The 24,628-nt window shown below is 38.1% G+C and overlaps 1 protein-coding gene across 3 annotated transcripts in view; it reads left to right on the plus strand.

Moving 5' to 3' along the window:
- Window positions 1-24,628, plus strand: part of sipa1l3 (signal-induced proliferation-associated 1 like 3) — a 292,225-nt gene that overhangs the window by 232,126 nt on the left and 35,471 nt on the right. For 2 of the 3 annotated variants that reach the window (XM_051933955.1, XM_028796163.2), the window contains exons 12-14: window positions 5,625-5,774; window positions 15,430-15,554; window positions 21,145-21,260. In XM_051933955.1, the coding sequence (XP_051789915.1) occupies window positions 5,625-5,774; window positions 15,430-15,554; window positions 21,145-21,260 (391 nt within the window). The remainder of the gene's footprint in view (window positions 1-5,624; window positions 5,775-15,429; window positions 15,555-21,144; window positions 21,261-24,628) is intronic. The other variant, XM_051933960.1, reaches the window with a different exon arrangement.

Genomic DNA, 24,628 nt, shown 5'->3' on the forward strand with positions numbered 1-24,628 from the left:
GAGAGCAATGTGAAGGTAATCTTTCAGTGTTTTTTGAGGAGCGGCCGTATCCTGTAGGCCAGGGGTGGGCAGATTCAGTCCTGGAGGGCCGCAGTGGTTGCAGGTTTTTGTTCCAACCCAGTTGCTTAATTAAAAAAACAATCCTTGTCAATTATTTAATTGCATGGCTTGTTAGTGCTTTTAACTCTGCCATGTCAGGTCATTCTCATATCCTAGATTTATTTTCCTTTCTAAGGATATCATCCAAATGATTTGAAGTCTAAAACAGATGAGTAATTCTCAGTGCTTCACTTTTTTCTCTTCACTTTCCTTCCAAGTATTTAATTAAACCAAATAGTGCGTGATAAATACACACAGATGTAAATGAAAACAAGTTAAATGGAGAAATGCTGGTGTCTTTTGTCATTTGCATGGTATTGCTAATTAGAAGCAAATAAAAACCAAGAATACAGCTGTTTAAGACTAAAATAAGCAATAAGGGTTCAAAATCTTAACGAGCGAGACAACTAAAGTGACGCTGAAGTGTTACTTGAGCAATAAGGGTTTCTTATTAAGTAATTGGGTTGGAGCAAAAACCTGCGGCCCTCCAGGACTGAATCTGCCCACCCCTGCTCTAGGCACCCTCTCGCACCGAACAGCCCCCGTGCTCACAATATATTTGAGGAGTTTTATTTAATACATAATACGCACTTTGGTTGGGTAGCTTCTCGGCCATCTGCCAATAGCGTCCCTTGTATGAAATCAACTGGGCAAACCAACTGAGGAAGCATGTACCAGAAATTAAAAGACCCATTGTCCGCAGAAATCCGTGAACCAGCAAAAAATCCGCGATATATATTTAAATATGCTTACATATAAAATCCGCGATAGAGTGAAGCGGCGAAAGTGGAAGCGCGATATAGCGAGGGATTACTGTATACCAATATTTGTGCATATTTGTCCTCTATGCATTTATCAGCATTCATTTGTCAGCCTCACACTTGTATCATGTCGCCAGGGGGTTTGGTAGAGGACACGGAGTTAGCCTATTCATTCCTCATCTCCTTTTTAGGAGAGCTATTAAAATATTGCTCATCCCAAATCAACATGCACATTATGTGGAATGTGCTGTTACTATTTTCATCAAGCATGTTGGTTTATTTTTTTATTAGTTATTTAAATAGAAAGTACTTAATGTTAAGTGAGAGTGAAACAAATTCACTGATAATGCTGGATTATCTCATTATAAATGGCCAATGTTTTCCACTTTTTATGTTAAAAAGTTGAACTGTTTACTCATATGGTTCCAGATTATATCATTGTACAAGGAGAGAACAAGCTGATAAAATGTGCCTTTTCAACATTTAGCAGTGTTCATGGTGTGTAATTTTAAAATTTGAGCAATGCTCTGTTCACTTTCTGCCTGCCTCCCAGTCTGTCTCTCGTGTTCTTTCACTCAGTACAGCTCAAATTGCTTAACCATGCAAATTACACACCATGCCCTGAAAATGCCAAAACTGTCACCATTATTACATACAGACACAATGTTTTATTATTAAAAGATACATAACTGATTCAGTCAAAAATCAATACAATTATTAACAAGTGTCTTAAATACTTTGAATTATTTAATACAGTAGATCCTACCTTAAAATATGTTAAAATATGCAACTTTCAGTTAAAATTAATATTATTCATTAACCAAGTCAAAGGTGAAAAACATGTTTATATACAGTGTAAGTATAATAAATCAGCAAGTCATATTTGTAGGCAGCACATTTTTTTTTGCTCAGCTGTGAAAAGTTATCATGCTCAGAAATGGGGCATGTAGTTCATGCAAATGAACTCCACAAGTAGAAGTGTGCCTCAAGAAAGGTTGAGGCTGCATTCACACAGAGAAATTAAACTGGCTCAGTATGTAGAAGTGCAGCTTACCTGCACAGGAAAGAAAAAGATCAGGTGGTGAGCTGCATGAAAACTGAGATGTGAAATGGGTGAAGAAAAGTAAGGTGAAACTCAAAAAAGACATGGTTAGCAGATGGCCTCCTTGGGGAATGAAGTACTCTGTACTCTGCTTCTTTTTACTGTGTGGTATAAAATACATACAAATTCAAACCAGATTAGGTTGTCGAGCATCTTTATATACATAAATTTTAAATAAGGGGGGTGCTGGGGGAGCGGCTTTGTGGTAATATATGTGCAATAATGAGGAAGCAGGGAGCTGCCAGTACAGCGTACCAGCCCACTACAGGCCCTATGTATAACAAAAGCCAGGAGCGATGCCATGCCGTGGCCAGTTTAAATGCTTGTACAGCTCAGTAAAAAGGTCCACCTTAGATAGAACATTGAAAATGTGGACATTGTAGATAATTCACGTAGAGAAAAGCCAAGCAAAATGACACCTTTTATTGGCTAACTAGAAAGATTACAATATGCAAGCTTTCGAGGCAACTCAGGCCCCTTCTTCAGGCAAGATGTAATCATGATTACAAGATTACATCTTGCCTGAAGAAGGGGCCTGAGTTGCCTCGAAAGCTTGCATATTGTAATCTTTCTAGTTAGCCAATAAAAGGTGTCATTTTGCTTGGCTTTTCTCTACATTCATAATGGCTAACACGGTACAACACCCTAGTACTATAGATAATTCACAATATTATTTCTTTTCACCTGTTTTTATTTGCAAATTGCTTTAAATATTCAGTTGATTACATGGGCCACATAAATGTGCAGCCTGTAAACATTAATGCTGTATTTAATAATTTAAAGGAAACCGAAATTCAGTGTGTATTGCTCCTAATCTAAACCATTCAAAACTTTGTAATGGTACAAGATTACAGATCAAAGTGTTCCATTCAAATCTGACTGAAGATACCTGCTACAGGGTGAGATTATATTTATACCCAGAATTCTCATTCTAATTGACTATCTGAAATCTAAAGAATGCTCTTTCATGCGAAATTTTCCAACATCCATCAGCAAAAGCCAAGTCACTAGGAAAAGCACAAATTGATCTGTGGCAGAAATGTTTTACTAGTGCTCAATTGTAACTAGCATATTCCAAAGTATAGTGCTCCAGAGAACTAATAATATTATCCCCTGACTAAAAAAAAAAAAAAAATTGTATACATAAAAGTGCTCAAGTTAGTTACATAGTACTTCTGATGCAGTTGATTGACCAACTCCAGTTTAATCAAGGCCTACTGTCTATTGTCTTCCTGGCCGAATCAGGTATCACAGCTAGTACAGTGTACCTGAGTAATTGGCAAGAAATTGCAAAATTAAGAACAAACCTTAAACTGCGCACATAAATATCAGTACTACAGTTACTACAAGGCTTAATGAAAACTGGCAGTCTAACAGAGCAGCAACTGATTGGCAGAAAGGAGGGTGAATACAGATGTAGATATACAGAAGGAATACTGGGAATTTGAAAGAATAAGCAATCCCACAAAGTTTTATGAGGTACATCTTCAAGAAGGATCTTACCTTTAGACTGTGAGCAGTTGGAGTGGTCCTGGGAAGCTTATTGTAGAGCTTGGGGGCAACAACTGAAAAACAACATACAGTATTCATACCCTTCATTTTCTCCACAATTTTATGTACTGTATGTTTAATTTTAAATGAATATATTTAGCATTTTTTACATCAGCATACACTCAATAAACCATAATGAAAAAGTGAAAACATGACTCGAGAAAGGTTTTTACATTTATTAAAAATGAAAAACTGAAATTCCTCTTTGCTGTGGCACTCCTGTGGTTAGGTGTCTCCCGCTTGCTGTAATTCTTGACGTGTGTAGAATTTGATTGGAGTCCACTTGTGACAGTTTGTTTAGAAAGGCATACATGCACCTATGTATAGAAGGTCCTGTAATTAACAAGGCATGTCAGGACATTAACCAAGCCATGAAGTCCAATAACTCTCTGTAGACCTCCATGACCAAACTGTGGTGAGGCAAAGATCAGGGCCTGGTGATAAAACCATTAGTATTCCCAAGAGCTCAGTGGCTTCAATAATTGCAAAATGGAAAAAGTTTGGAACCACCAGGACTCTCATGACATTGGCTGCTGGCCAAACTGAGTAACTGGCCAAGAAAGGCCTTGGTCACAGAGATGACCAAGAACCCAATAGTTGCTCTAACAGAACTTCAGAAGTTCTGTACTGAAATTGGAGAACCTGTCAGAAGGACAATCATCTCAGCAGCACTCTGTCAAACAGGCAGAAGCCACTCTTGAGTAAAAGGCATATGATGGCCCTCTTGGAATTTGCATTAAAAGGACTCTGAGAACATGAGAGAGAGATTCCCTGGTCTGATGAGTCAAAAATTTAATTCTTTGGTTGGAACTCCAAGCACTATGTCTGGCAAAGATCTTACATTATTCATCACCTACCACCTCAGCAGTGAAGCATGGTGGTGGAAGCACCATTTTAGGAGGTGCTTCTCAGCTGTATGCATAGGGAGATGAGAGAGAATTGAGAGTACAATGAATACAGCCAAATACAGAGAGATATTTGAACAAAACATGCTCCGGAGTGTACACAACCTCGGATTGGGGCGACAGTTCACCTTTCAGTACGACAGTGTCCAGAAGCAGCCAAGACTACACTGGTGTGGCTTCAGGATAAGTCTCTTGACTGTGCTTGAATGGCTCATCCACTTAAACCCCATGGGACATCTGAGACCTGAAATGGCAGTTTACAAGCGTTTCCCATCCAGTCTAACTAAGGAAAAATTGGATAATCTGCCCAAATCCAGATGTACAATTCTAGTAGAGATCTTACCAAGAAGATCAAAAGGTTTAATTGCTGCCAAAGGGGTTTCTACGAAGTACCAAATTTAGGGTCTGAATACTTGTATGAATGAGAGATTTCAGGTTTTGGTTTTTAATAAATCTGCAAAACTTTCTGAAAACATGTATTCAATTTGCCATTATGGGTTATTGAGTGTAGATTGATGGGAAACATGGCAAATATATCCATTTAAAATTTAATCTACAATGTAGTAAAGTGTGCAGAAAGTGAAGGGGTCTGAATACGTTTTGAATCCACACAATTTTTGGCCTGTTGAGTAAAGGACATTTAACAGGCTTGTTGAATCAAAACTGGGGGATAGAGAGATGTACAGAGACACCAGAGAGTTGGGGTAGTGAGGAGCAGAGCTCTGTGAAGACTTTCAGGTTGATAGAAGATTTTTTTCAGCTGGATCCTAACAGTAATTGAAAGCTTGTGGAAACTGTAAGGCAGAGTGACAGAACACACTATTTGGGTAGCAGAATTCTACATGAGTTGGCGAGGTCAGATAGGTTGGGAGCATAGCAGTTTCTTAAAAATCTACCAGATACCTAGTTATACTCTTACAAGCTAATGTTTCTTTTTGCTGCAAATGTCATGCAACCCAAAATGTGCAGTGCTGCATCATCACTATAAAAATGTTATTTCATCTTAAAATGTGTTTGAAAGACCTGAAGGACTAAAATCTGTTAATCCTGTAATTGGAATAAGCTTTAGAAAACCTTTTATAAAGTACATCAGTAGATTTAAGGAGTAGTTAGTATAATTTAATCTGCTATGTCTGTTAGTGACTCTTGATATGAATTTTAATCTAAATAGTAAAGTTAATTTGGCACCCTTATATTTCTTTCTAGACCTGTTAGTTTTCCAGAGACCCCCTACAACAATGCTGCTCCTCGTGTTGTTGACAGAATTCAGCCTTACAGGAACTCCTCAGGAAGCTTTTCAAGTCCTGGAACAGGTGCCATAGGACCACTGCCACGCTACAAGCACTCCCAAGATAGGTATGGTTTCTAAATTGAAGTTTATTTGAAGCTATATCTACTCTCTATCATATCAATATTAAAACCAGGCAGCCATCTGATTACTTGGTTTTCAAAGCCTTTTGTGATCATTTACTAAAGAACATGTTTCAATTAACATGGCAATCAGCTTAGACTCTGGCCTGAGAGACTTTATTATTCCCACAAGAGAAGTATAGCTTTTTGGATGGGATCTTTATTTTTATCATCTCGGTTTAATGATGCTTTGATGGGTCACCATCAGGTGGGTTGTTACCTTAGAGTTCTCACACTCTGATTCAGTGCCTTGTGCTCAATAAGGTATTGTGCCACATTTTAAAAACATACACATACATGGAGGTTGATTTTAGTGTGTATTTTGCAAGAGTCATCTTGTTACTGCATATTCCTGTAGCACCTTCCGCAGCTCATGCTATGGGATATGGTCATATTGTGTTTCCAGGTCAACAAAACAAATGTAGACTTGAGTTGTCACACTTCCATGCATCTTCCTGCAGCTGTGTCAGGGAGAAAAGCTTGTTTATTACTCCACGGCCAGGACAGAATCCACATCGTTCTTCCTTTGGCTCAACTATCGGGTGGATTCTTTCCTCCAACACCCTGGCATATATGCTTTACATTGGAGGCTGAGCAGTGTGATTCCTCTGTAGATAGAACCCATCCTCGGATCCCCTTTCTAAATATAAGGACCACCACACCAGTCTGCCATTCCAAAAGTGCTTTACCCACCTTCAATGCCACTCTATTCTCACAATGTCCAGCGTTTTCAACATCTTAGGTCATATGTCATCCACCACAGCAGCCTCACCATCACAGAGTCCTCAGACCACAGGAGTGACTTCGGCATCAGTGATAGGTTCTCCTTGCAGGACTGTGACGATGCGGGTTCGCTCCACACTCCCTTTCAGCTTCTGGGAGCCCTTGAACCCTTCATCGTCGGTAATGTTACAGATGAGCTTGGCAGTGAGGCATAATAAATGGAGCAAGAGGATGGTGTAAAAAGGTGTCAAGTGCTTTTATTAAAAAACAACAAACAAAAACAAAGTGTCCAAATAATTAAAGTTCAGTGCTTTCAAAATATCTTCAATTAATAAATAATCCAGTAAAGCAAGTGAAGGTTTAAAAACCAATAGAAAAAACTCTTTAAAAAACAACGAGGTTAAAACTATGACATGAAGCAGTCTCCTTTTAAAATAAAGCCTGGTGTCTTCTTACTACTTTTTCTACTTGGCGGCTCCCCTGCTTCTCCCATTAGGCTTCTCAACAGGACAGTCGCCTACCTGCAGGAGCAGCTGCCTTTCACTCTGGTCCGGTAGCCCTCCAATCCCTGGCTACGTCAGGCTCCAAACCGGATTTAGACTTGGGTTATTTCCCCAGCGACCAGGGCGCTCACGCTGGGGCTAAACCAGCCCAAAATCGCTGCCTTTCAGCGGCCAGTCGTCATCGTCACCGGTCACTCCAGCTCCTTGATCGCTCAGCTGGAGCAACCGCTTCCTTCAGTCCAATCGAGTGTCAGCCAAACACTGTTCTCGGGGGCTCACCTCCCAGCTGTCTGCCTTCTCTCAGATCGAGCCTGCTCTCTCTCGCTTGCTCTCCTTCCCTCTCGCTCACACCGGCTCTCTCTCCTCACTGCTTCTTGCCTCCTTCTTCCATGCAACCGCCATTTCTTTTTCCTTCTTTTTTTTTTCCTCTAACCACCTCATGCTTCTGTTTATAAAGAGGACGTGGCAGATGTGGAAATCAGCAGCTCCTGGGAACAATTATGGATGCGGACCGCTTCTCACCTGTGCATTTAGGTGAGAAATGCCCACATCACAAATTCCCCAGGACCTGCTTCAGCCACACAACCAGGCTCCCTCACTAAGCTGTGAGTGCGGCGATTATTTATTTAAAACTGGCCTATGACGGGAGCTGTGGACCCGCTATACCACAAGGACATGTACAATGATGCCCCCCTGGTAGGAAGGCATGTCTGTCAGGTTGAAAAGTTCTTCAAATTGTTCCTTCCACTACTCGACAATTTCCCCAGAAGAGGTCAGCACCTCTCCATCCCTAATTAACACAGTCTGGACAAGGTCCACACTCTCCCCTCTGGATATGTTGAACAGTTTGCCAGAACAATGTCCAGGCCACCCAATAGTCTTTCTCCACAGCCTCTCCAAACTCCTCCCATGCTAAAGCTTTTACTTCCACAACCACTTTATCAGTAGTCCTCTTAGCCTATGGGTGCCTCTGAACTGAGACAGGAGATCCAACAGAGAGCATTCCCATGAAGGCCACCTTCTTCAGTCTGACATCTTCCCTCACTTTTGGTGGCCACTGGAGGGTTCAGGGGTTGCTACCATGAGATGCTCAGACCACTTTAAGACTGCAGCTTTTACCAGCCGCTTCCATAAATGTGCACAACTTCACTCTGCACATGTGAAAAGTGCTGTTCATTCCCTATATGAATGTAGTGAGAGCTGTGTCTGAATTCTTGGCATCAACTCAGATTCGTTCACTCTGGGTGTAGGATTCCGGCAAGGCTGCATCTCAACACCAGTCCTTTTTGTGGTTTTCATGGACAGGATGTCAAGCCCTAGCCGAGGATGCAAGGATGTCCAGTTGGAGAGGTTAGGGGCAGCATCATTGCTTTATGCAAATTATATTGTCCTTATTTACCAACCTTTGACACACACACAAGTGATTCACTGCTGAATGTGAAGTGCTGGGATGAGGATCAGCACCTCCATGTCTTAGGTCATGATTCTTTCTCATAAAAGAGTGGATTGCTCTTTGCAGGTGTTGTGGGGACAATTGCTCATAGTGGAAAAATTCAAGTATCTCAGGATTTTATTCACAAGTGTCAGAAAAAGGGAAATGTGTGATCAACAAACAGATTGGTGGCAGCAGCTGTTCTGATTGCTACCGGCTCATGGTGGTGAAGCTGGAGCTGAGTCAAAGACAAAGCTCTTGTTTTACCAGTTGATCTATATCCTGCCCTCACCTAGGGTCATTCAATGTGAATAATGACGGAAAGATTAAGATCATGCATACAAGTGGCAGAAGTGAGGTTTCTTCACAAAGTGGCTGGGCTAACTCTCAATGGTAAGGTGAGAAGCACAGTAATTTGGGAGATCCTCAGAATACAATACAATTTATTTTTGTATTGTCCAAAATTACACAAGAAGTTCCACAGTGGGCTTTAACAGGCCCTGCCTTTTGACAGCCCCCCATCCTTGACTCTCTAAGAAGACAAGGAAAAACTCCTAAAGAAAAAAACATTTTGTAGGGAAAAAAATGGAAGAAAGATTGGGAAAGGCAGTTCAAAGAGAGACCCCTTTCCAGGTAGGTTGGGCATGCAATGGGTATCAAAAAAGGGGGTCAGTGCAATACACAGAACACAAGTAATCCTCAATATAATAGTGCAATAGAAATCTTACAAGTACAGAGAAGAATTCAACAGTAGATGATATTACATAATACAATTTAGATTTGTTCAAAATAGACTGAGGATAGAATAGAATCACAGCACCTCCTAATCAAGAAGTGCTACTTGAAGTGGTTTGGACATGTCATAAGAATTCCTCCAGGCTGCTCCCCTTAGAGCTACTGATGGAGACCCTGCGGCAGATCCAGGACGCGTTGGAGGGATTATATCACTCGGCTAGCTTGGAAACGCCTGGGAATTCTCCATGAAGCACTGGAAGCTATAGCAGGGGTCAAGGAAATCTGGGCTGACCTGCTTGGGCTGCTTCCACCGTGACCTTTGCCAGGAAAAGCACATAAAAAGATAAGATGAGATTGCAGTCAAATGGAATTCTTTGTAGTCTGTTTCAGGCTTTAAACTTATTGATGAATGGTTTCCATTCTTGTACCTCTATGCCAGGTTAAATGTGGTATAAAATAGAACAAATGGGTAACGTAAAGAACAACATTGTTAAACACATTGATTTCAGTGACCGTTTACTTGAGATAAATGGCAAAATAATAATTTCTAACAAAATCCCAAAAAAAGTTTATATAGTTTTATCCATTTAACAAGAAAGAATTTTATAACTAAATGTTGCTGCACAAATACTGTATAGCACTCTTCATATTTACTTTATTAGTTGGTACATTTATTTTATGTCACATACCAACCAGCATAACCAATTGGTGAATTCAGCAGTCAGTGACTTGCCAAAGACCACACAATGAGTGAGTGATAAAACCTTGTCATTTAATGCTATTTCAAAGTTTTAAGATTTTCCAAATCAGAAGTTTTTCTTTTGTTTTAATTTTCTTCCTTTTTAGTCATTCTAGTCTGTATCTGTCTGTCTGTCTAAACTATCAATCGAATTTATTTATCTAACAAGATTCAGTAAATATCTAAATTTATAAATGATATAAATAGCTACAAATTATACACTATAAATACAAAAGCTCTAAATAATGCTGAAACAGTCATTCTCTTATACAGTTTAAAAATTTCTACCTGTTTACCATTGTTTTTGCATAATCTGTTGTCATTTGCTAAATTGTTATAGTATAATATAGTATGCACAGATTAAGTCCAAAGTTTTCAGAAAAAATATGAAGAAATTTCTTCTGTGACAAATAACTGCTCGCCTCAGAAAAAAGAGCCATTTGCTATATGTGAACTATGCACTTACATGCAATGTCTATAAAAAAATAGTCACTGTTGAAGCAGGTCATGTAAGACTTGGGAGGGTAGTGCATTAAATAAATGCAGCAATATATATATATATATATATATATATATAAAATATGTGTGTGTGTGTGTGTGTGTGTGTGGGAAGGTGTCTCCCATGTTTGTGTGTGTGACTAATATATATGTTAGTTTGTTTCTTCTCTCCAAACAAATTTAGTATAATACAAAGAACAATCTGAGTAAACACGTTACATTTTTTAAATGATCATTTAATTTATTGAAGATAAAATTATGAATAAGCAAAAGTCCTTTTTTATTGCACTATGTGTCTACATATGCGTATGTATATATAAAGTGCATGTATACATGTAAACACTCTTATATGTTTATTTATGAACTGTGTACATATTATGTATCCAATCCTTTTTAGTTACAGAACAGGCCTTGCACTCTTCGTAATTGTGACCTCATGATTCCCTCATGTCTTTCCTAATGATCCATATCAGTCAGCTTTTAGTAATACAGAACCAATTAATCATTCCTTAAAAACAAAGCATTTACTTGTGTGGCGCATTTTCATATAAATGTGTAGCACAAAGTGCATTACAAATAGTAAAAGACATGTTCCACTTGCAAAAACAAATAAAATGTAAAAATAAAAGAATCCCTAATAGATCTATACATATTAATAAAAGGCAAAGCCCTCACTGACTGACTGACTGACTGACTCACTGACTGACTGACTGACTCATCACTAATTCTCGAACTTCCCGTGTAGGTGGAAGGCTGAAATTTGGCAGGCTCATTCCTTACAGCTTACTTACAAAAGTTAGGCAGGTTTCATTTCGAAATTCTATGCGTAATGGTCATAACTGGAACATATTTTTTGTCCATATACTCTAATGGAGGAGGCGGAGTCACGTATCGCGTCATCACGCCTCCTACGTAATCACGTGAACTAAAAACAAGGAAGAGATTTACAGCACGAGTCAAACGCGGGAAAGAAGGTAAATGACGTTAATTTTTGACTGTCTTTTAATACTGTGTAAGCATACATATTAACACGTGCAATTAAACGTGTGCATTTACGGGGTGATTTCTCAGGCTTAAAAGCTCGCCTTTTATCAAACGCGGGAACAAAGGTAACTGACGTTGTTCACTGTCTTTTAATACTGTGTAACCATACATATTTACACATGTGCAATTAAACGTGTGCATTTACGGGGTGATTTCTCAGGCTTAAAAGCTCGCCTTTTACTAAAAAGGTAAATGCAAAACTATTTTCAATCATTCTATGATCTGCTTCTCACAACTGAAGGCACCGTGGCTGATGGTAAATGACGTTAATTTTTGAGTGTCTTTTAATACTGTGTAAGCATACATATTAACACGTGCAATTAAACGTGTGCATTTACGGGGTGATTTCTCAGGCTTAAAAGCTCGCCTTTTATCAAACGCGGGAACAAAGGTAAATCACGTTCTTCACTGTCTTTTAATACTGTGTAACCATACATATTAACACATGTGCAATTAAAACGTGTGCATTTACGGGGTGATTTCTCAGGCTTAAAAGCTCGCCTTTTACTAAAAAGGTAAATGCAAAACTATTTTCAATCATTCTATGATCTGCTTCTCACAACTGAAGGCACCGTGGCTGATGTTACGTCACTTGCTGTCCAACCATAAGCTTTCCCTTTCGGGAATCGAAGCTCTGAGGTTTTTCTTTTGTTCTTAATTAAAATTTAAAAGCAATACTTCACCGCTGCTAAGCCCCTCTAGCGCTGACGTCCGAGTTTCGATTACCGTAAGCAAGTGCAGTGAGTGTGTAATTACATTCACGGCATTCGTAGTCTGATTCACAATCTGATTGTATGGGTGGTTACCTACGAGGTAACGCTTATACTTGGCCACCAAGTCAGGTCGAAGTGATCACTCGAGTAAAGGCAGCTTCACAAAAAAACAGATCCTTAACAAACTGTTATTAGTATATTTTCCCTCAATTTAAAAACGTTTTATTTTCTTCTTAATAAAAATTTAAAAGCGGTACTTCGCCGGTGCGAAGCGCGTGGATTTGACCGACTGACACATACAGACATATTCATGAGTGCAGGTACTTCGGAAAGAAAGCACCGTGTAAACCTAAAAGTTTAAATTAAGTTCATAGACCTACAAAAGGTTGCCATTCATTTGAGGCAAGATTGCTTTTCTTCTGTACAACTATGCGTTGCATTCTCAAGAGTGTGCTTGCACGGCTTCAGATATATATGTATATATATATGTATGTCTATATATAAATATGTAAGCTTATAAGTACTGCCTTACTTCTCTTTAAGAAAGGAAGATGTAATGATACTTGATTTAAACGATTCCATGTCTTCCTGGGTTTGCGTAGCTTATTGTCGATATCTTTACACCTGTGTTTAACACTTATTTACTGAAACGGGCTTTCACGAAAAAAGTTAGGGCTTTGCTACAGGATACACCCTCCACAAGTTAAGCAAGTAAAAATAAAATATATATTTCTGTTTTATTTAAACCTTTTAAGTTCGTATGCATAGCCCCATTTGGCTGTTTAATTTTTTTTTTTATTTCTTCAGTAATATTTAATCTCCTTAAAGAAAAAGAACATATCCATTTTACTTTTTTTGTATCTCTTTAGTAATATTTTAGTGTAAAAGGATAACCAGTATTTAAACCTTTTATGTTACTTTATACATTTATTTTACACAATGTTGAAAAATGAATAAGAAAGCTACATATTTTGGCAGCTGCTGCTTTCATTTTCAATGAAATGAAAAAAGCTCTCCAAGAGAAAACGTCAATGAAGAACAAACAGTTTGCACTATCTAAAAATCAGAAACCCTCATTTATAAAAGTTTGCTGCAGATGACTTAACTGAAAATAAATGAATAGTTCCTATGTGTATAATACATATTTATCTATTTTATTTATTCCTTTATTCCACCAACTTACAACATCTGAGGTACAATTTGTTACATTACTTTTGTTTTTTGCAGCACAGGCAGGTGAAGTGACTTCCTCAGGGTCACACAGTGGTGTCAGTACCAGGATTTGAACTGACAAGCTCCGGGTTTACGGAAATATTACTGAACAAAGGAAAAAAACGAAAACGGGCAAATACGGCTATGCATACAGATGTCCATCCGTCCATTATCCAACCTGCCATATCCTAAATACAGGAGCCAATAAGTACATATGTTTATATACAGTATATATATATATATATATATATGTGAATGTATGTATGTCTATATATATATATATATATATATATATATATATATATATATATATATATATATATATATATATATATATATATATGGTAGATATGTAAAATTTGTATATGTATATATATGTTTTTGTGGATGTGTATATACGTATGTATATGTAGATATGTGTATATGTAGATATGTATATATATATGTATATATATGTTTATGTGTGTCTGTGTGTGTATATTATATATATAAAAGACAGCAACACTCATAACAATGACAACACAATTACATTGACGATCATGTTACGTTATCTTTAAAATGTTTCCTTTTTTTTTTTTCATAACCTCTTTAACACACTACTTCTCCGCTGCGAAGCACGGGTATTTTGCTAGTATGAACATAAATTTCAGTTGAATTTAAGTAATTTTAGTTTTTTTATTATAACCATTATAGACTTGCAGTGTTCCACTTGATAGAATGAGATAAAAACAAGATCTTGCTGGTCTGGAAGCTGGAGAATAAAAACTTCAAGAGGTCTCAAGAACAAGACATTGGTAGCCCCTCCTGGGCATTCTATACTACTTAAAAATATTGAATTTTTTTTTATTAAAATAAATATATAATAAAAAGTCCTTGATGTTTTGATGCTTGCAGGTATTGTAGTATTGTCCTTCATCCTTTCCCACATTGAAGGCAGCTGTGGAGGACTTTGGCTAGGTGACAGTGGCACGCAGCAGCACCATAGAATAACAGACACAATAAAATAATGCAAAACACGTGACTTGTAATTGAAAAATAATCACATGTAAATAATTAGTACTGTCTAATAGTTGTCCTCTTAAAAACAGTGTTAACAGATACAAAGCTGAAATTGTATGATTTTGCATTATACCTCTTATATAACATTGGTACAACAAGTAAATTACGAAAAGATTAACATATCTGTGTTAGCAAAATATTCCAGAGTCTAAATACATAAAAAACAAGGCAATCTCACCAGTTCTTTTGTGCTTCACTGGAAAATTAAAGTTTGTGTTTGAAAGCAGGAATGCCAGAACAAATCAAGGTGCATGAGAGTTCAAGAACCTTAGGAGAATTTTAAAATTAATCCTAAAATCACAAGGAGTCAATCTAACAATGCCAATACTTGACAAATGTGTTGAAATTTTCTGTCTTTTTTTGGTTAAGTTTCCGCATGCTTCATTTTGAACAAGCTGTAAATAATACATAATACATACATAATGTGTGGGACAAAGACACATATTTCCTTGATTTAACCCACTGCTCCACAGTTTAAAATTACAAATCGAGCAATCCGGACATTGCGATTAAAGTGCACATTGCAGACTTTCATTTAAGGGGATTTGCATACATTTCAGTCACACCATGCAGAAAAGACACAAACATTATGGAGGGTACTGTACCTTTTCTCAGTAGTCCTGATAGGATTGCATTATGTAATATAGTCGAAGAAAAACGAAAGCATTTGTTGACTTTTTTCAGAATCTGGCCATAATATAATAGATATTGCAGGAGTGTGTCATTGTTAATCAAATGTAAAAAAAAAAAATCAGATTCAAGAAATTTTGAGTCATGGTCAATGTCAGTGTAAATAAAAGCACACATAAATCTTCTGGTTTGCAGTACCTGTTCATTTCAAAGGTTGACCTAAGTCATTCAGTTTTCCTCTGATTTATTTCATTCTTTTCTGTTTCACTCAGTAATTGCATATCAAATTTTTACTGATGTGTTTTCTTCTCAGGTATAACTCACAGCAAAGGGCCATTCTAGGGTATGAACAGCATCTGAGCCAGGATACAATGTCCAGTGGGGAGTCCTCATCCGGTTTTACCAGCCAAGAGAGCACAATGGAGCGAGTTAAATCAGGTGCGTTTCCTCAGTTGATGTCCAAAGAGTGACTGCATGGTTTGTTGTGGGCTTTACAAATACAGTAACTGGTTTCACTGTAAACTTGTGGTGTTGCTGTGTTCAAATCACAGCACTTGGCTAAATTTGGTCAGACTGGCATCAGCACAGTATGGTGTTCTTGACATGTAATTTCAGGCTGAAATCCCATTTCCTTATTATCTGAATAGTATAGTAATTTAAAAAATGTCCCAATATAACATCCCAGAATCACAGGTAAAACTTGAGTGCTGGATTGTTAAAATAAAAAATATGGATCATCATATATATACTACTAAAAACAAATCAGAATATTTTTATAAACCAAATTAATTTCCCTGTAGATGTTTATGTTTATTTTACATTCCAGCTACTTTGCAAAATTAGGCTGTCATGATTTTAAAATTGTAGTGGACTATTAATAAGAAGTCAAGCAAACCTTTTATCGGCTAACTAAAAAGATTACAATATGCAAGCTTTCGAGGCCCCATCTTTAGGCAAGATGTGATCTCTAGTGAACTATTAACAAAGCATTTAGATGTTTAATCACTATATTAAATGGAACGCAATGAGTGTTGTTTCTCTATGATGATATTATATGATAGAATCTTCAGATAAAACTTAAATGTGTGTGTGCATATACTGTAAATAGTATGTTATAAATCACACGCGCCAAAATATATAGTTTTATGAAATTTGTAGCACTTCTTCTTTATGCATCATTCTGAAAATCCAAAGTTGTTGAAAACCAACAACATTATTAAACGAGTTTCAGCAGCAGTCTCATGCTGGACTTTGGAGTTAGAATAGTTTAATAGAATAGTTCAATAAGAGCTTTAAACTGCAGTGTGGAAATATTAAAATATAGAAATACCCAGGCTAAGGTTGGCTCCTGATGCAGAAAGCAGCCAGGACATGCAGGATTTTGCTACCCTAGATAAGGTAAGGTATCTACATACCTCATCTTATTCCTTTCTTATTTTCCTCTTCATTATTGTGTTCAGAGCTGTACTGTGAGTCAAGTATGTAAACTGCACTCACAGCCAGAGATGGCACTGCTAGCTAACAGGGCATGGTGCACCACTGGAAAAATCAAAGCTTAAAAGCATACCGAATATATCCAAGAACATATTGAACCCCGCCTTGTGATTACTCGCACATTATAATATAGCTTATACAGTACACATCATTTTTGAACAAAAAAACAAAAGACAAGAAAGTGCACAAATATTTTGAGATTCAGCCATTTTAAAAGAACACTTGTTATTTACTTATTTATATGAGAACTCACACAAGCGAACAGAAAACATACCATTACCAGAAGAAAAATATTACCAGGAATATGTGATAAAATTATTATTTCCAAGTTTCTTTTATTGTCACAAACATGCGTAAGGAACATTAAGTCATGTTATCATATAACAGAACTTGTCGCTTCATCAGTGAGTTTTTAGGCTTTTATTTTCTGGTGGAGCCCCGTTAGCTTCAATTGTAAAACACCACTGAGATGAAGATATTTTCAAAGTAACATATACATGTTTTTTATATAAAGACCATCACAAAACATATTCACAAACGGAGCTTGGCACAATACCTTGGCAAGCTCTGTAGGTGTGGGACAGATTGACTGGCAGGATGAAGCCAGACCTCTTGCTGCACTCAAATAGTGCCATCTTTCACCTTTACACCTGGTGCAGCTGCGTTGTTCTTATATGTGAGTGGACGTTTCTTGCAGGGAGGGCTTCTGTTCGCTTTCTTAAATGTAGAACCTTCATCTGAGTTCACCTCTGTTATAGCATGTCTTTATTTGAAAACAGCGGTGTCAGATCGGGGCGAGCGTGAACGTGACTGAGAGAATAAAACTGAATTTAAAAAAAAAAAACCTAACCTTTACAAGTACCATAAATTTACACCAGTTGTTACAGACTCAAATGTATGTTTTTATTGTATAATAGTAACAATAAGAGCAGCTCACTACTCAAAATGTCAATTCTGTAGAGCATCCAGATTCGATCCCACGCACTCTTCATTATGAGTCAGCCATTCTTACCGTTGCACCACCCAACCGGTCATGTCACCATCATACCCTAACCCAATTTCTTTTTCTTCGGTTATATTCTTGGATAAAAGCTTACCTGTTTTGTTTAACGTGTACTTTTTGTTAAAGTGTTTGTTTGATATTTGGACATCAGTCTTCACACATCACACACTTCATGTAAATATGAAAAAAATTTCTTTTTTAGTTATATGTTCAACATTTCTTTCTTTTCTCAAATTCCCTGTCTTTTTAAATTTACATAGATCATTGTAGACACGGAACAGACCAGAAATGTATGTGTTCCAAATGACAATATATTATTTACCCTATACAACTCCAGGGCACCTCACTCCCAGATAAACAAAACTTGAGGTGGGAGAACTTTTTGCTCTTTCTGCAGCATTGGGGGATGGGATAGCAGGCTGCTTGCCGCTTGTGTTGATTGACACATTTACAAAACAAAAGACGCTGATAGAGAGGTGCAAAGGAATTTAAGGTGGGCCGGGACTGCGAGTTTTTTTCGTAGGCTTCAGGGATTCTAGTGTTAAATGGTCAATTTCAATCAGTTGAAATATGACAAAATAAAATTTACAGCGACAGTAGTTGTAACAGTCATTGAGCACATAACATTTGCTGACACTGGGTGCCTGCAGGTGTGTGTTAGTAAATTCAGTATTTTCTTATATAACCCAGTTCAGGCACCATGTGCATCTGACTGGCATGGTCAATTTTATCAATACACACTATAAAGTACAATTCGAGCTACATCTACTAAATGATGTCATCAGGTACATTAGTAATAAAAATGTTGGTGGCAAGAAAGTTTATCATTGCTTAATTGGTTAATATGACACATTCACACCTGTGTCACTTCATTAACAAAAGGAAAACACATCTGAAACAACATCAGGATTGAAGTAGGTTCAGTGAAGTGACATACTTAACCAAAGTCATCTCAAGTGTAGAAGCACTTTATCCTGACATCTTCTAAGAAAATGTGAACTCACTTGGCACAAAAGTATGACAGTGAGTGCCTGAAGAGAAAGCATACCTGTTTCATGGCAAAGAAGTCAAAAACAAATCGGCAGCATTTTAAGCTCAGTTGCACTAATGAAGTGTGTTTTAGCATAATTAAGTGATTAAATACACAATTCAATAAACAGTAATTTCAGGTTTCTCCAAATTTCTACATTCTTCAGCCAGTTCAAAATCATAAAACTTTTGTATTGTCAGTCATTCAGTCATCTTCCAACCCGCTATATCCTAGCACAGGGTCATGGGGGTCTGCTGGAGCCAATCCCAGCCAGCACAGGGCACAAGATAGGAATAAATCCCCGGGCAGGGTGCCAGCCCACCGTAGGGCACACACAACCACACACCAAGCACACATTAGGAACAATTTAAGATCGCCAGTGCACCTAACCTGCATGTCTTTGAACTGTGGGAGGAAACTGGAACACCCGGAGGAAACCCACGCAGACACAGGGAGAACATGCAAACTCCACGTAGGGAAGACCCGGGAAGTGAACCCAGGTCTCCTTACTGCGAGGCAGCAGCGCTACCACTGCGCCACCATGCCACCCCCTTTTGTAGTGTATTTAGTAATTTTATAAAGATGATTAAAAATCATTTTAAAATGTATGTAACTCAGGGTGTTGTCAATATTGTTAACTTAGTAACAACACGCCAGTGGCTCTTTTTTAATATAGTATAGTCTGCTGAGATTTACAGTTGTGCTTGAAAGTTTGTGAATCCTTTAGAATTTTCTATATTTATGCATAAATATGACCTAAAACATCATCAGATTTTCACTCAAGTCCTAAAAGTAGATAAACAGAAACCAGTTAAACAAATGAGACAAAAATATTATACTTTGGTCATTTAGTTATTGAGGAAAATGATCGAATATTATGTATTTGTGAGTGGCAAAAGTATGTGAACATCTAGGATTAGCAGTTAGTTTGAAGGTGAAATTCGAGTCAGGTGATTTCAATCAATGGGATGACAATCAAGTGCGAGTGGGCACCCTGTGTTATTTAAAGAACAGGGATCTATCAAAGTCTGCTCTTCACAACACATGTTTGTGGAAGTGTATCATGGCACGAACAAAGATTTCTGAGGACCTCAGAAAAAGAGTTGTTGATGCTCATCAGGCTGGAAAAGGTTACGAAACCATCTCTAAAGAGTTTGGACTCCACCAATTCACAGTCAGACAGATTGTGTACAAATGGAGGAAATTCAAGACCATTGTTACCCTCCCCAGGAGTGGTCGACCAACAAAGATCACTCCAAGAGCAAGGCATGTAATAGTTGGCAAGGTCACAAAGGACCCCAGGGTAACTTCTAAGCAACTGAAGGCCTCTCTCACATTGGCTAATGTTCATGTTCATGAGTCCACCATCAGAACACTGAACAACAATGGTGTGCATGGCAGGGTTGCAAGGAGAAAGCCACTGCTCTCCAAAAAAAAACATTGCTGCTCGTCTGCAGTTTGTTAAAACGTCGACAAACCAGAAGGCTATTGGAAGAATGTTTTGTGGATGGACGAGACCAAAATAGAACTTTTTGGTTTAAATGAAAAGCGTTATGTTTGGAGAATGGAAAACACTGCATTCCAGCATAAGAACCTTATCCCATCTGTGAAACATGGTGGTGGTAGTATAATGGTTTGGGCCTGTTTTGCTGCATCTGGGCCAGGACGGCTTGCCTTCATTGATGGAACAATGAATTCTGAATTATATCCAAGAATTCTAAAGGAAAATGTCAGAACATCTGCCCATGAACTGAATCTCAAGAGAAGGTGTGTCATGCAGCAAGACAACGACCCTAAGCACACAAGTCGTTCTACCAAAGAATGGTTAAAGAAGAATAAAGTTAATGTTTTGGAATGGCCAAGTCAAAGTCCTGACCTTAATCCAATCAAAATGTTGTGCTAGGACCTGAAGCAAGCAGTTAATGTGAGGAAACCCACCAACATCCCAGAGTTGAAACTGTTCTATATGGAGGAATGGGCTAAAATTCCTCCAAGCCAGTGTGCAGAACTGATCAACAGTTACCGGAAATGTTTAGTTGCAGTTATTGCTGCAAAGGGGGATCACACCAGATACTGAAAGCAAAGGTTCACATACTTTTGCCACTCACAAATATGTAATATTCGATCATTTTCCTTAATAAATAAATGACCAAGTACAATATTTTTGTCTCATTTGTTTAACTGGTTTCTGTTTATCTACTTTTAGGACTTGAGTGAAAAACTGATGATGTTTTAGGTCATATTTATGTAGAAATATAGAAAATTCTAAAGGGTTCACAAATTTTCAAGCACAACTGTATTTCCACATGCACAGAGTACGGTGAAGTTCTTATCTGGATGCTTGACCATCACATAACATGCAAACACTCAGACCTCTGACACCACACATTTCTCTCCATAGGTTATGTAAAGTATAAGAACATGGAATGCAACAAGGTAAACGTTATGCCTTTGAAGTATTGACCTTTTTTTTTATATATAAATATATATATGTCCCGTAGAACCAATGTGGCATGTACCAACACAGTCAAGGATGGTTGTGTCAGGGGGCTGTGTCCCAAAAAGAAGCAACAGACAAGAACTGCTCAGGAAGGAATCTCCAAACAGACATTCCAGGGTGAGTGTGTAATGTTTGTTTCTTGCTGGAGCTCGCTTTTCAGGTTACTCCACAGATTTTCTGTTGTATACTAAAAATGTAAGGCTGCCGTTATCTTTGGGATATATATATTTTTTGCCTTATCTCTTTCACTTTTACTTTGGCTTTTTGCTTACTGCCTTTGTCATGGTGAAATGTAAACCGTCTTCCTAATTTCTGTTGTCTTATTTATTTTTCTCCATCCTGTTTCCTTTCTTTACCTGACCTGACCTTTTCAACCAGTCTCTGTTGAAAAGAAACAAATCTTTTTGGAATTAATTGCTTGCTATTCTGTTATCCTATAAAAATACAGGAATATCTCTTATGCTCATCAGCTTCTGCTCAACTTTCACTTGTAATACTTTCAAGAGTGCTGGTAGTAGGTAGTTTACTCCATGTTATCTATCAGTCTTCCTGTGATGAAATATTAGTTACATTTTGTGTAATTTACCTTTAATATGCTTCTGTTTGTGCTGTGTATTTTTCAGGAGGGACACGTTTTCAAATGTGAATTTGTACTTTTCCCCATAGTCTATACCAGAGAAAGTATCTCTACCTAAACTTATTTATTCAATCAATCTCAGTTTACCAAATAAAAAAAATAATAAATCTTTCAGTCTTAATGAGAATTGCTCACACTTCTTAAATTAATTTAGTAATAGTTCTTTGGACTTGTGTCATTGATGTGTCCTTTGTGAGATGCAAAGACCAGTACTGCCCAAATGTGAGTTTATATGTGTTTTATATTCTTTAAGTGCTATCTTCATTGACTTGTGGCACATCTTGTAAGTAATCCAACATCGAGTTAGAATTCTTAATTTAATGGTTGTTGACAATAAATAGACTTCAGTCTACTGTGAATTTATGTCTAATATTTTAATATTCTAAGTGTAAAAGATCATTTGTAATGTTCTGTCCAGGTCAATTTACATCAGTTTTTATCATTCCATTCCACTTTAGGATCATCCGCTGGTTTAACAAGGTTGGCTGTTAAATTTTTATTTAAGTTCATTGGTAAAAGCAGCCACCAATTCTCATGAGAATTCACTCTTAACATAATGGATCTAATAGGTTATCTGTATCTCAGCTGTATAATCTATTTGAGACAATTTTGGACCCTTCTACTCACTACGTTATGAATTCATGTAGTTCTTTAATGACTATCTTGTCAATTGGTGTGTTTTTTCTCGAATTTATCTGTTGAAAAAAGTTTCCCCAAGCATATTAGTAAAGCACAATCATCCCATCTAAAGCCCGTTTTTAAGTTTTCACTAATACAATTCTTCCTGGTACATTTTTCCCTGTATTCCCTTTAATAATATCTTCCATTAGTTTAGTGATACATCTTAAGGTAAATGGACTATAAATACTGTCTTCAGAAAGTATTCAAACCACTTCATTTTTTCACATTTTGTTATATGGCAGCCTAATGCAAAAATCATGTACGTTTATTTTTTTCCCTAATCAAAAAACACAATATACAGCAGAATAACAAAGCGAAAACAGGATTTTACAAACTTTTCAATTTTGGAAGTATCATATTGACAAACGTATCGCAAGCCTTTTGCTTCTGATACTTGAAACTTGGCTCAAGTGCATCCCACTCTATTGTCAGGTCAGGTCAGGTTGCGGAGCATGTACTGGTACAGCACATTGCCGCACCCAACACATGACGAAACAGTTCAGGATCCTGGTTGGCAACCCCCCAGGCAGACACATGGTCCAGTCCCACCCTCCCTAGAAATGACCACCTTTCTGCTGCAGTCTGTCAAGAACCCTGATCAGAGACTCCATTAACTCTGCGAAGATCACAGCATCGTCAGCAAAGTCAAGATCAGTAAATATCTTTTCATCAACAGGTGCCCCACAGCCACTGGATCCCACAACACTGCCCAACACCCAGTCCGTGCAAGCATTGAACAGAGTAGGAGCAAGAATACACCCCTGATGAACCCCAGAAACTACTGGGAAAAACAGAGGTTCTGCCTCCACTCTGCACAGTACTCACAGTTCCAGTGAACAGGCCAGCCATGATATCCAGCACTTTGAGGGGATCCCGCAAAGTCTCAAGATGTCCCACATGGCAGCTTGATCAAATGAGTCGAACGCTTTATGGAAGATGACAAAGGCTGCAAAGAAATTCTTCTGATATTCGCGCTTGTGCTCCCTGAGACCCTCAGTTGTAGGATGCAGTCGATGGTAGACTTTTACTCCGGTTGCTGGTAGGTGAGCAAGTGATCACGGATCCTATTGACGATGACCCTAGAAAGGACCTTACCAAGCATTGAAAGCAGTGTTATCCCCCTGTAGTTATTGCAATCCAGGCGATCAACATTCCCTTTCCAGATAGGAATGACAAGTCCCATTTTCCAGTCAGTTGGGATGACACCCATCTCTCAAATGGAAACAAAGAGTGCTTGCAATGCCAGGAGGACAGCCGTACCACCATCATGGAGACATTCACCCCGGATACCACAGATCCCTGCAGCCTTCCCTACCCTCAGCTGATTCACCACCTGTGTAATCTCAGTTCTTTACAAGATGATCATCATGCCGGAAAGACAAGACATTCCACATAACTTCACTGATGAGCTGCATCAAATTGGGACCCAAGTACTGCCGTGCAGCGGGTAGCACCTCAGCACCACAGCAATCCCCAACAGGCCTGACCCCACTGCCTCGACAATGGTTTTGACTTTTCTGGAGAATTGGCTCCCTAGGGCATTCAGCAATCATAATGCAAGCAGGCTTTCTATGGGCAGCTGCAGAAGAGCTACTCCCGCGGAGAGTATAAATGAGTCCTGTGTGAAGTTTTTTTTACGTTGGCTGGAGTGCCAATCCTGCCACCAACCCCTATTTTTTCCAGATGCAATTTGTCATACCCAGGACATTGACCTGTGGTCAATTCAATTATCTGGAAATACTGTATATACTTGTGGATAAGTTCTCCCGCGGATAGGTCAGGACTTGATTTTACCATATAATTTTTGGTATTTTATAATGTCGGTCGTATAAGTTGAATGCGGAAAACTCATGCTATTGGTCCAAGAGATTATGATTTGCTAACGCCCGTGTGAGAGAGTAACCACGGAGCACACTGCCTTTTTTTTTTTCTACGTATTGTGCCTACGTGACCATACGGTAATACCCAAACTATTCCGAGTTTGCACTGATTTGTGTTTTTTGTATTTCACACCCTCATACACCTTTATCGCAAGAGCATTCCATATCTACGATGGAGTGTTCCATCAGAAGAAAATATGAAGATGGTTTTAAATTAAACGTCATTAAAGTAGCGAAAGAAATTGGTAACTGCACTGCTGCAAAAAAATGCATCTGAGAAACTGGTG

This window comes from Erpetoichthys calabaricus, chromosome 1 (assembly GCF_900747795.2).
Source record: "Erpetoichthys calabaricus chromosome 1, fErpCal1.3, whole genome shotgun sequence".
Classification (NCBI taxonomy): Eukaryota; Metazoa; Chordata; class Cladistia; order Polypteriformes; family Polypteridae; genus Erpetoichthys; species Erpetoichthys calabaricus.